Genomic DNA, 12,722 nt, shown 5'->3' with positions numbered 1-12,722 from the left:
GAAAATAAGCTTAAACTGGAAGGTAAAGAGATAAACCGCCTGAACAGGGACTTGAACCCTGGACCCTCAGATTAAAAGTCTGATGCTCTACCGACTGAGCTATCCAGGCTCTTTTTACTTAATCAGTGCCCATGGTTGGAGAGAAGAACAATACTGGCACCCTCATCGAGAAGTAAATTATTTAGGATGTTCAGCGAATAGCTGGGAACTGTCAAAGCTCAAGCTTGCCAATTGCTTGAACTAGAACTTTTGACGGTTAAGCCAGTTTTAAATCATCATAGACAGAGGGTGCAGACAAAGAAAGAAGTCCCTGAGTTTTTAGAATTCAAATCTCTGTTCTGCTGACCAAAAATATGCTGTGACAATCTTCTGCGAAGGCCTCTTTTTTGCATTCAAATGTAAGCAACAGGTAAGTCCTTGGGTGTATTTCAAAGAGTGGATCCAGGTGGGTGGGTTTCTGCTGAAGTGGCTATTCACCTCAGCTGAAATAGCTCAGTTGGGAGAGCGTTAGACTGAAGATCTAAAGGTCCCTGGTTCAATCCCGGGTTTCAGCATAGTAGTCTAGTCTCTTGAACTAATGTCATTACTGAGGAGACTTTTATGGCATGTACTCCTTTAAAAGGATGTCCGTGACCTGCTTGTCTTGCTGGCACAGTCTTAAAATCAGTTGTCATGTTTGACCTGGATAACCATTATTTAGTTTTATGGTGTATTGTACTTTTGCCAATGTTTTTTTCTTAATTTGACTATTAAATCGTGCTGTTTCACATACAAATACAGAACTGCTGTTGATGTTGTCTTTCGGTAGCTGAAAATAAGATAAAACTGGAAGGTAAAGAGATAAACCGCCTGAACAGGGACTTGAACCCTGGACCCTCAGATTAAAAGTCTGATGCTCTACCGACTGAGCTATCCAGGCTCTTTTTACTTCGTCGTTGCCCGTGGTTGGAGAGAAGAACAATACTGGCACCCTCATCGAGAAGTAAATTCTTTAGGATGTTCAGCGAATAGCTGGGAACTGTCAAAGCTCAAGCTTGCCAATTGCTTGAACTAGAACTTTTGACGGTTAAGACAGTTTTAAATCATCATAGACAGAGGGTGCAGACAAAGAAAGAAGTCCCTGAGTTTTTGGAATTCAATTCTCTGTTCTGCTGACCAAAAATATGCTGTGACAATCTTCTGCGAAGGCCTCTTTTTTGCATTCAAATGTCAGCAACAGGTAAGTCCTTGGGTGTATTTCAAAGAGTGGGTCCAAGTGGGTGGGTTTCTGCTAAAGTGGTTATTTACCAAAGCTGAAATAGCTCAGTTGAGAGAGCGTTAGACTGAAGATCTAAAGGTCCCTGGTTCAATCCCGGGTTTCAGCATAGTAGTCCGGTTTCTTGAACTAGTGTCATTACTGAGGAGGCTTTTAAGGCATGTACTCCATTAAAAGGATGTCCGTGACCTGCTTGTCTTGCTGGCACAGTCTTAAAATCAGTTGTCATGTTTGACCTGGATAACCATTATTTCGTTTTATGGTGTATTGTACTTTTGCTAATGTTTTTTTCTCAATTTGACTATTAAATCATGCTGTTTCACATACAAATACAGAACTGCTGTCGATGTTGCCTTTCGGTAGCTGAAAATAAGCTTAAACTGGAAGGTAAAGAGATAAACCGCCTGAACAGGGACTTGAACCCTGGACCCTCAGATTAAAAGTCTGATGCTCTACCGACTGAGCTATCCAGGCTCTTTTTACTTAATCAGTGCCCATGGTTGGAGAGAAGAACAATACTGGCACCCTCATCGAGAAGTAAATTATTTAGGATGTTCAGCGAATAGCTGGGAACTGTCAAAGCTCAAGCTTGCCAATTGCTTGAACTAGAACTTTTGACGGTTAAGACAGTTTTAAATCATCATAGACAGAGGGTGCAGACAAAGAAAGAAGTCCCTGAGTTTTTGGAATTCAATTCTCTGTTCTGCTGACCAAAAATATGCTGTCACAATCTTCTGCGAAGACCTCTTTTTTGCATTCAAATGTCAGCAACAGGTAAGTCCTTGGGTGTATTGCAAAGAGTGGGTCCAAGTGGGTGGGTTTCTGCTGAAGTGGTTATTCACCAAAGCTGAAATAGCTCAGTTGGGAGAGCGTTAGACTGAAGATCTAAAGGTCCCTGGTTCAATCCCGGGTTTCAGCATAGTAGTCTAGTCTCTTGAACTAGTGTCATTACTGAGGAGACTTTTAAGGCATGTACTCCATTAAAAGGATGTCCGTGACCTGCTTGTCTTGTTGGCGCAGTCTTAAAATCAGCTGTCATGTTTGACCTGGATAACCATTATTTTGTTTTATGGGGTATTGTACTTTTGCTAATGTTTTTTTCTTAATTTGACTATTAAATCATGCTGTTTCACATACAAATACAGAACTGCTGTCGATGTTGTCTTTCGGTAGTTGAAAATAAGCTTAAACTGGAAGGTAAAAAGATAAACCGCCTGAACAGGGACTTGAACCCTGGACCCTCAGATTAAAAGTCTGATGCTCTACCGACTGAGCTATCCAGGCTCTTTTTACTTCATCGTTGCCCATGGTTGGAGAGAAGAACAATAATGGCACCCTCATCAAAAAGTAAATTATTTAGGATGTTCAGCGAATAGCTGGGAACTGTCAAAGCTCAAGCTTGCCAATTGCTTGAACTAGAACTATTGACGGTTAAGCCAGTTTTAAATCATAGACAGAGGGTGCAGACAAAGAAAGAAGTCCCTGAGTTTCTGGAATTCAAGTCTTTCTTCTGCTGATCAAAAATATGTTATGACAATCGTCTGCGAAGGCCTCTTTTTTGCATTCAAATGTCAGCAACAGGTAAGTCCTTGGGTGTATTTTAAAGAGTGGATCGAGGTGGGTGGGTTTCTGCTGAAGTGGTGTTCACCTCAGCTGAAGTAGCTCGGTTGGGAGAGCCTTAGACTGAAGATCCAAAGGTCCCTGGTTCAATCCCGGGCTACAGCATAGTAGTGTGATTTCTTGACCTAGTGTCATTACTAAGGAGACTTGTATGGCATGTACTCCATTAAAAGGATGTCCGTGACCTGCTTGTCTTGCTGGCGCAGTCTTAAAATCAGTTGTCTTGTTTGACCTGGATAACCGTTACGTTGTTTTATGGTGTATTGTACTTTTGCCAATGTTTTTTCTTAATTTGACTATTAAATCATGCTGTTTCACATACAAATACAGGACTGCTGTTGATGTTGTCTTTTCGGGATCAGAAAATAAGCTTATGCTGGAAGGTAAAGAGATAAACCGCCTGAACAGGGACTTGAACCCTGGACCCTCAGATTAAAAGTCTGATGCTCTACCGACTGAGCTATCCAGGCTCTTTTTACTTAACCATTGCCCATGGTTGGAGAGAAGAACAATACTGGCACCCTCATCTAGAAGTAAATTAGTTAGGATGTTCAGCGAATAGCTGCGAACTGTCAAAGCTCAAGCTTGCCAATTGCTTGAACTAGAACTTTTGACGGTTAAGCCAGTTTTAAATCATCATAGACAGAGAGGATGCAGACAAAGAAAGAAGTCACTGAGTTTCTGGAATTTAAGTCTCTGTTCTGCTGACCAAAAATATGTTATGACAATCTTCTGCAAAGGCCTCATTTTTGCATTTAAATGGTATGCCTCGGCCGGGACTTGAACTCACAACCTATCGATCTCAGGGTGGACACTCTAACCACTAGGCCACTGAGTAGGTTGTCCACAATTTTCCCAATATTCATTATCTTTCCATTCCCTTTCACCATAATGTTTACAAATGCTGTCCTCCATGTTGGCTTGAGTTTTAAAACTGGTGACATTTTTTTATATGTTCCTGTTAACTGGCTTCAATCACACATGGAATGATTTGTTCTACAGCCACAAATGGTTGAACTTGCACTTACCATCTTACACAAATAACTCTGCTTTGCTGTGGGCTTTCGTAATATCCGCTGCTAGCTAAACTCTGCTGTAACATACACAGCACCGCACATTTGTCATGCTCCAGAAATTGTGACCGGGCTGCACAAATAATAAGCTTAAAAATATTAAACATCATTTTTTAGAGTTTTCGATTATGTATCCTCCCACCTCCAAAGACATGCACCTGGGGATAGGTTGATTGGCAACACTAAAATTTGGCCCTAGTGTGTGAATGTGAGTGTGAATGTTGTCTGTCTATCTGTGTTGGCCGTGCAATGAGGTGGCGACTTGTCCAGGGTGCACCCTGCCTTCCGCCCGATTGTAGCTGAGATAGGCTCCAGCGCCCCCCGCGACCCCGAAGGGAATAAGCGGTAGAAAATGGATGGATGGATGGATGGACTTTTTACAAAGTGTTGATACATTAGAATAGAATAGAAGACGAAAAGATTTAAGATTTTAAGTCTATGAGCATGAACTGATGAAGACTACTTGGATGAGAGGCCAAACGTCGTCTAAGACAAAGTGAACAGTCCAGTTGTGATGGACTGAATGCCCTGAGAATAAAATGATATGTGGATGTTGTGCTTACTTGGACTGTGATGAAGCTGTGAGGACTCAGGTGGTTTGTCTTCATGCTCTTCAGTCTTCACAGAGACAACAGTCAGTGGAAACTTGGTGGGATCAGCCTCCTCCTGCCCTAGAAGACACTCTTCCTCCTGAGTGATCCACACTTCCTCCTCTTCCTCTTTAATGTGGGGGGGCTGCTGGACGCCTGTTGGGTAAAGAAACAGATAAAGATTAAGAGAGAAGAGAAATAGTTTTTGACTGACACCGTTAACACAATGACATTATTTGTGTTCTCATGTGTCAAAAGTGTGTGCCTCAGCAACCAATAAAAACACGGGAAAGACTTCATTTTGTCCCAGCCACTACATTTACTTCAAAAGAGGTACAGTGAGTAAAAGAAAGGTTTGGAAAATTTGAGGGGGTGCAATTTACAAAGTCTTATAAGTACAAGCCAGCATTGATCGAGGCATTTTTAACTTCATATTCACTGGTGTGAAGTGTGTAACAATTTTTTTCTGTAAACACCTTAACCTTATCTCTAACCTTAACCTTGTAAGGCATTGTCTTAAACATAAAGTAAATAAAATGGAAATAAAACAATTCTCATTGCAAAACTACTTATACAATTCATACTATGTTTTTGTCATCATATAAATTATTTTTCTTTATTGCCATTTTGGTAGCTGGGCCAGAAGGAACTCTTACCAAAACATGTTTTACTATCCATCCATCCATTTTCTACCGCTTGTCCCTTTCGGGGTTGCGGGGGGTTGTTTTAATATGTGGTGTTTTTATGGAGTATCTCCATCAACTCTTTAGAGCACAGCTCCCACATTCACTTGGAGACCATCTACGACACGCTGAAGGAAAGTCACTCACCTTTATGTTCTTTTAATACATCAAGTGTTGACTACTTTACCTACTGACAGATGATTGACAATAAATGTTTACTTTCACTTATTAATGCATGTAGGTCAGAATCAGGAAGTGAAATTAGCCATGAAACTATGAATTATATTGATTACAGTGTAAAATATATTTGTTGACTGTGAGTTTTGTGTAAACATGTTGATACACATTGTTACACACTGAGAGGAACATCAATCTCTCATAAATATTGTGTGTCTGAAACTGTCTTGTTTTCATGAACAATATAAAACCAAAGCAGTGCATCATCCTCATATGACATTTCACCTTCTTATAAACAATCTATTTAAAGGCCTACTGAAATTAAATGTTCTTATTTAAACGGGGATAGCAGATCCATTCTATGTGTCATACTTGATCATTTCGCGATATTGCCATATTTTTGCTGAAAGGATTTAGTAGAGAACATCGACGATAAAGTTCGCAACTTTTGGTCATCCAGGTCATTGTCATCTCAGGGCATTCAATCGATCGCAACTGGACAGTTTGGTTTGTCTTAGAAGAGGCTTATTAATAAATATAACGTTAGTAAGACTTAGACAAACTTTAATGACCCACAAGGGACATTGTTCCACACAGTAGCTCAGTTACAAAAGATGGAAAGTGCAAGGATGGAAAGGATAATGCAGGTATAAAGTAGACTAAAAATGTACCGTAGTAGCAATATAAATATAACAAATGTAATATTTACATATTATATATACAATAAATGTTATATACTGGTATATTATATTATTATATAATGTATACAATATATAACAATTACCATGTACAATATTACAGTATATGTAACAGCTGCAGCATAAAATAGAGAGTAGATCCAGCAGAAAATATACAAACCCCGTTCCCATATGGAAATTGTGTTAGATGTAAATATAAACGGAATACAAAGATTTGCAAATCCTTTTCAACCCATATTCAATTGAATGCACTATAAAGACAAGACATTTGATGTTCAAACTCATAAACTTTATTTTTTTTGCAAATAATAATTAACTTGGAATTTCATGGCTGCAACACATGCCAAAGTAGTTTGGAAAGGGCATGTTCACCACTGTGTTACATGGCCTTTCCTTTTAACAACACTCAGTAAAGGTTTGGGAACTGAGGAGACACATTTTTGAAGCTTCTCAGGTGGAATTCTTTCCCATTCTTGCTTGATGTACAGCTTAAGTTGTTCAACAGTCCGGGGGTCTCCGTTGTGGTATTTTAGGCTTCATAATGCGCCACACATTTTCAATGGGAGACAGGTCTGGACTACAGGCAGGCCAGTCTAGTACGCGCACTCTTTTACTAGAAGCCACGTTGATGTAACACGTGGCTTGGCATTGTCTTGCTGAAATAAGCAGGGGCGTCCATGGTAACGTTGCTTGGATGGCAACATATGTTGCTCCAAAACCTGTATGTACCTTTCAGCATTAATGGCGCCTTCACAGATGTGTAAGTTGCCCATGTCTTGGGCACTAATACACCCCCATACCATCACACATGCTGGCTTTTCAACTTTGCGCCTATAACAATCCTGGATGGTTCTTTTCCTCTTTGGTCCGGAGGACACGACGTCCACAGTTTCCAAAAACAATTTGAAATGTGGACTCGTCAGACCACAGAACACTTTTCCACTTTGTATCAGTCCATCTTAGATGAGCTCATATGGAAACGGGGTTTGTATATTACAAAGGGAGGTAGCTAACATTGACATGTGAGAGTAAGAAGTAAACAAACCTGTTCTGTGTAACTCAACTTGATGTGTCTTGAAAACAGCGTCCAGTAGTTGATGTTGTCGCTCCTTCTCCTCTTTCGTTCGAGAAAGTTCCTCCTCGTACTCTGCTATCGTTCTTTCGAACATCACAAATATTTCTTCAACAGCAGCAGATAGTCGCTGATTCACCAGCGCTCGCAGCATTTGTAACTTACGCATTTTCCCACAATCACAACACTTGACACTCACACTTGATGTCTGCTTAGCGATGTGTTTTGATCACTTCCGCCTCTCTTCGTTAGCGGCTAACAAGCTAAGCTAACTAGCAGGCTAGGCTAGCACGAGAAGCATCAAAGTCCACTCAGACTAATGTATCCGGATACAAACCGGCGTTTGCTCTATTAAACGTAATTTATGTACGTTCTGATTCAGACCAATGAACTATATAATAACAAACAACAACGCCTTCTCCGTCAAACACCACCTTGTTTTGTCCTCCTGTTTTGACGTCTTCGAGGTGTTCTCAACCGTGGAACTAATGTTCGCCAAACACGTGTTTCCCTGGGACAATAATTAGTGGCGCACACTCGTTTCGCACATTTAAGAGTTGCTGGTGTAACAATTGGAAAAATACACTTGACTCATCTCTAGTGCATGCGACTAATGAGGTAATGTAAATTATATATTTTTTAACAGTATTTCTGTATAATGTACGAAGCTAACATGCTATCGTTAGCCCGCTGGCAGGCTTATTTAGCGAGATCATTAATGCTAATTCGGGGTGAAATAAATAATATTTAATTAAATGAATGTTGAATAGTAGAACGTGCTTTAGTTTAGTGAAGTTAATTACATCATTGAAGTTTTGTCTGGCTTTCGTCTGGTTTCATGTTGTTTTGTCATTTCCTGTTTTATTTTGAAATGCTGACTCTCCCTCTCGTTTCAGATCACTTGCCCTTCCTCCTGTAGTCATGAGTTACCTCCGTATCAAAGGGTGAAAAAACTGTTACACAAAGCCTGAAGCTAAAGGATACTCTGTAAATCAGAATCAGAAGTCCCGGCAAGAAATCTGCGTTCCAAGAACTCCGGCTTATTGGTGATTCCAAGAGCCCCAAAAAAAGTCTGCGGGCTATAGAGCGTTTTCTATTCAGGCTCCAGTACTCTGGAATGCCCTTCCGGTAACAGTTAGAGATGCTACCTCAGTAGAAGCATTTAAGTCCCATCTTAAAACTCATTGTATACTCGAGCCTTTAAATAGACCCCCCTTTTTAGACCAGTTGATCTGCCGTTTCTTTTCTGCTCTGCCCCCCTCTCCACGAAGGAGGGGGGGGGGGGCACAAATTCTGTGACCACAGATGAGGCGCTAGCTGTCCAAAATCGGGACCCAGGGTTCACCACTCATCTGTGCATCAGCTGGGGACGTCTCTGACTTGTCTCCACTCAAGATGATCTCCTGCTGGTCTCACTATGGACTGGACTCTCACACTATTAACTAGATCCACTATGGACTTGACTCTCACACTATTATGCTAGATCCACTCGACGTCCATTGCACCGGTCACCCGGGGGGCGGGGGTCCCCACATCTGCGGTCCCCTCCAAGGTTTCTCATTGTCATCCCATTGGGTTGAGTTTTTTCTTGCCCTGATGTGGGATCTGAGCCAAGGATGTCGTTGTGGCTTGTGCAGCCCTTTGAGACACTCGTGATTTAGGGCTATATAAGTCAACTTTGATTGATTGTTTGATAAACCGAAGCCAAGTCATAATGTTAGTATCCACGGCCGACATGTAATTGTCACCCAGAATAAATTTAACAAACAGATTTTTGCCACTGTGCCAGATAAACGTGGCCGAGTATCACAAACAAAAAGAAGTTACCGTAGCTCGAAACGTCAAACAGACAAAGCAACTGTGCCAGGTGCCAAGGTCAAGGATAAGACTTTGCTTGACGACTGACGGATAACCTCTTCCACGTTCTGAGGCATCGTAGGTCTGGACCGGATCCAGTGTTTCCCATAAACTGCCAAGATACCTGTGGCGGTGGGGGCGTGGCTATGGGCGTGATCACCATGATATCATCGAGTAATTTGCATAATTTACTACAATGATATGATTTTCTCTAAAAAGGCTCAAAAAATGTATACTTACTATTCAATAATAACAGTTTTGTTTTAAACGTCCATCCATTTTACAATATAATTACAACACTTTATGTACATATTTATATACAGATTTGAACAATAAGTTATTCACTGAAATATATTTATTAATTGTGGTTCTTACAAAAAATATATCTTATAAAATATAAAAGCTAAAATGTCTCTTAAAGCTCTGCCCCTTTAATTAGTGCATACTAAATAATTTAACTTTAGCCTACAACTACAACCATATTATTTACCAGCAACATAAAGTGAAACAGAGGCAGAGGTGTCCTGCCACAGTCAGTAACAAATAAACAGAAAACAGTAGTGGTCAAATACAAATAAGGCAACAAGAGAAGTACTTCTCTTTTGTAAAGTAAATCGGAACAGCCTATATGGGCATCTACATCAACTATATGATTTGCCTGAGAAGCTAGACAGGACAAAAAAAAAACAATTGTTATTTGTGGCGGACGTAATTCTTTCGTGGCGGACCGCCACAAATAAATGAATGTGTGGGAAACACTGGGATCCGGCGCTGTCGCAGAGGAGAGAGAAGAGGAACCTAAGAACCCAGCAATGGACTCATCCACAGCAGCACCTCCAGTATCCCTAATACAGGATTCTGATGCAGCAACTCTCTCATCACCACCTTCATCACGGCCCTCACCACAAACTTGGATCCCACCTGCTGCATCTACACCCTCCAGAGATGCTTCACTGCCTTTCCCCTCTTCACCGTCACCCATGAGACTTCCCGACCCTCTTGAAAGCTCGGTGAAATCAGAGATTAAAATGATTCCCCTTACTCTGAACATGGCGCGATCATGGACTCTTTCATCCAAAAAATATCCCGCCCCTCTTCCTATTCCTGCCTATTCAATTATCCAAAGCTGCCCCATCTTGGTCCCCGCCAGCAGAGCCCCGACAGGATGCTTTTACTCTATTGTGGTGCAAAATGATAGTGGAGTACCTTACCTACGATCTCTGACCCAGAGCGGTCGGTCAGAGCAGTAATGCTTCTGTCTCTTCTTCTCCTTGTATGTTCCCTCCAAGCCATTTAGCTCAAACTGTCAATCAGCCTACCCCGGCTGGCAGCTCTAAATCTCCTGCCCTAGCAAATTTTTTTTTTTTACTGAATTGACTTTGTTTGCATACAACCATAATGTTCTGCCTTGTTTGTTGAATGTATTAATAATATATGTAAAACCAGTGTTTAAGTTCACCTTGGAATTCAACAGTGAGGTGCACTTCCTCCTTTAGACAGCAGGAGGCAGCATTGCCTAGTTTACAGTAATGTCCATGATAGCAGGGCACAACAAGGAGTTCCTTTCAAGTAGACTTTAAGCTAGTTCAGTGACGATCGCAAACGTTTTCATCTGCTCGAATCTCATGCCAAACAAAGTATCGTCGGTATGTATTGTTGAGTAGTATGCTAATATTTGATTGAGTTGTATTATTTGTTGGTTGTGATGTAATTTGGGACGTTTTATGGCCAAAAGTCAGTCATGCTAATTTTCGGAATTCATACAGTGAAGTGAATGTTAGCATAGTAAGCTAGTTTGCTATAAAGCACTTATATTACATATTTTGTGGCATTTATTTGTCCATTTATGTTCAATAAACAGCATAATGCACGTTTTATCGTAATGGGATTGTGTGTGTGTAATAAGGCTGTGTGTGCATGTCTGTAATGTAAGCATCCTTTCTGCTTGTATGCTTTCAGTTTTACCCTTTTTAGGGTCAATAAACCTGTGGACAAGAAGACGTTTTTCAGAGTGTTTGATCAAGAAAAGGTGTTAGGGTAAAGCCAAGATATTTCTACATATCGAGGGCGGCACACATAACAATACAGTTTGTAGTAAAACAGTGCAATCAAAAATGGTTGCACAATACACAAAAAAGAGAATATGTGAGAATGAAAAAGTGGAAGACAAAAGAAACCACAAAAGTTTTAAGCTTTTTCACAAAAGAGCTTCACAAAAAAAATGATGTGTGCACATCTTTAATGGATTTGAGATACAATTGAAAGTACTATTAATGCAATTGTGTTTTGGGGAGTTTTAGTTAACATTTATGGACATGCCATTCTGCAAGGCAGGATACAGCGTTACACGAGGGTCCTTTTTTGTGTGGGAGAAGCACATCAAATACAATATCAGATGAAACGTGGTGTCAGTTCAGACAAGGTTCCACAATGACTCAACATGAAAAAGTACATGGTCGCTAGTTTCTATGTCATGACAACAAAATGTACACAAATTGCCCTCCATGTTGATCCACGCCTCAACGTTTTATATAATAAAAATTGTTTATGCTGTTTAAGGGACTTAGTTTCACTTTGGGTGGTAATGACGAGAAAAATACATTGTAGGGATTTAAAACAACGTGTCTTGATCAAATGTATAAAGTATATTGTTATTAGAGATGTCCGATAATGGCTTTTTGCCGATATTCCGATATTGTCCAACTCTTAATTACCGATTCCTATATCAACCGATACCGATATATACAGTCGTGGAATTAACACATTGTTATGCCTAGTGGTTAGAGCAGGGGTCACCAACCTTTTTGAAACCAAGGGCTACTTCTTGGGTACTGATTAATGCGAAGGGCTACCAGTTAGATACACACTTAAATAAATTGCCAGAAGTAGCCAATTTGCTCAATTTACCTTTAACTCTGTTATTATTAATAATCAATGATATTTATCTTTGTGGAAACACTGATCATCTTAATGATTTCTCACAATAAATATATATAGAAACAGATAAATATCAATATGCAACACTTTATTTTTATATTTTCTCTAAGTGCACATTTTTCAAATTGAACATTTTCAAATGATCACTTCTAAGACAGTCTTGTGAAATCACAATATCCCATTTTAACTAGCTAGCCACTAACATTTTTTAACAAATCATGAATTACTTTGCACCATGTTTGTACAAATAACTCATGTAAAATACAAAAGTAAACTCTCAAATTTTTAAATCATGTCACACTTTGAACTGGACACCAAATCGGTTATCTGTTTCTTTGTCAGTTAGTGGGAAGCCTGGCATTGCATGCTGTTAACTAGTGTGTTGTACTCTGGTGTGTAACTTGACACTGCAACTCTGAGTGAGTCTTGCAGATGTGCATCAGTGAGACGTGTTCTGTGTTTGTTCTTGATGAAGTTCATGTCAGAAAAGGCTGATTCACAAAGATAAGATTTTTCCTCATTGTTTGCAGAGCCTTCTTAATCTTTTGGACATATTTTCACAGCTTTCTGGCCTTATGCTTAATTATGATAAATGTAAAATGTTAAGGATCGGAAATCTAAAGGGAACGTCCTTTCGAATGGAATGCAAAGTGCCTGTTTTGTGGACAGATGGACCAGTTAACATACTTGGTGTTGTTGTCCCAGAAAATCTGGAAGATCTAGGCTCAGTAAATTATGATAATCGACTAAGAAAGCTGGA

At 40.0% G+C, this 12,722-nt stretch overlaps 1 protein-coding gene and 8 non-coding genes across 10 annotated transcripts in view; 3 read left to right on the top strand and 6 right to left on the bottom strand.

The window, feature by feature from the left end:
• The window catches only part of LOC133640668 (zinc finger protein 391-like), a 105,669-nt gene extending 97,905 nt beyond the window's left edge, over positions 1-7,764 (bottom strand). For both annotated transcript variants that reach the window (XM_062034222.1, XM_062034223.1), the window contains exons 1-2: positions 7,142-7,764; positions 4,512-4,694 (exon numbers count right to left, since the gene is read on the bottom strand). In XM_062034222.1, the coding sequence (XP_061890206.1) occupies positions 4,512-4,694; positions 7,142-7,337 (379 nt within the window). In that variant the 5' untranslated portion in view covers positions 7,338-7,764. The remainder of the gene's footprint in view (positions 1-4,511; positions 4,695-7,141) is intronic.
• trnak-uuu (transfer RNA lysine (anticodon UUU)) lies at positions 37-109 on the bottom strand. Its single transcript has one exon. It is a non-coding gene; the product is annotated as a tRNA-Lys (tRNA).
• Positions 482-554, top strand: trnaf-gaa (transfer RNA phenylalanine (anticodon GAA)). Its single transcript has one exon. It is a non-coding gene; the product is annotated as a tRNA-Phe (tRNA).
• Positions 847-919, bottom strand: trnak-uuu (transfer RNA lysine (anticodon UUU)). Its single transcript has one exon. It is a non-coding gene; the product is annotated as a tRNA-Lys (tRNA).
• On the top strand, positions 1,292-1,364 carry trnaf-gaa (transfer RNA phenylalanine (anticodon GAA)). Its single transcript has one exon. It is a non-coding gene; the product is annotated as a tRNA-Phe (tRNA).
• On the bottom strand, positions 1,657-1,729 carry trnak-uuu (transfer RNA lysine (anticodon UUU)). Its single transcript has one exon. It is a non-coding gene; the product is annotated as a tRNA-Lys (tRNA).
• On the top strand, positions 2,102-2,174 carry trnaf-gaa (transfer RNA phenylalanine (anticodon GAA)). Its single transcript has one exon. It is a non-coding gene; the product is annotated as a tRNA-Phe (tRNA).
• On the bottom strand, positions 2,467-2,539 carry trnak-uuu (transfer RNA lysine (anticodon UUU)). Its single transcript has one exon. It is a non-coding gene; the product is annotated as a tRNA-Lys (tRNA).
• Positions 3,273-3,345, bottom strand: trnak-uuu (transfer RNA lysine (anticodon UUU)). Its single transcript has one exon. It is a non-coding gene; the product is annotated as a tRNA-Lys (tRNA).
• Positions 7,765-12,722: the final 4,958 nt, after the last annotated feature.

The sequence above is a fragment of the Entelurus aequoreus genome, linkage group LG23 (genome assembly GCF_033978785.1).
Source record: "Entelurus aequoreus isolate RoL-2023_Sb linkage group LG23, RoL_Eaeq_v1.1, whole genome shotgun sequence".
Taxonomy (NCBI): domain Eukaryota; kingdom Metazoa; phylum Chordata; class Actinopteri; order Syngnathiformes; family Syngnathidae; genus Entelurus; species Entelurus aequoreus.
Note: the sequence above shows the minus strand (reverse complement) of the source record. Positions and strands in the feature narration are given on the sequence as shown.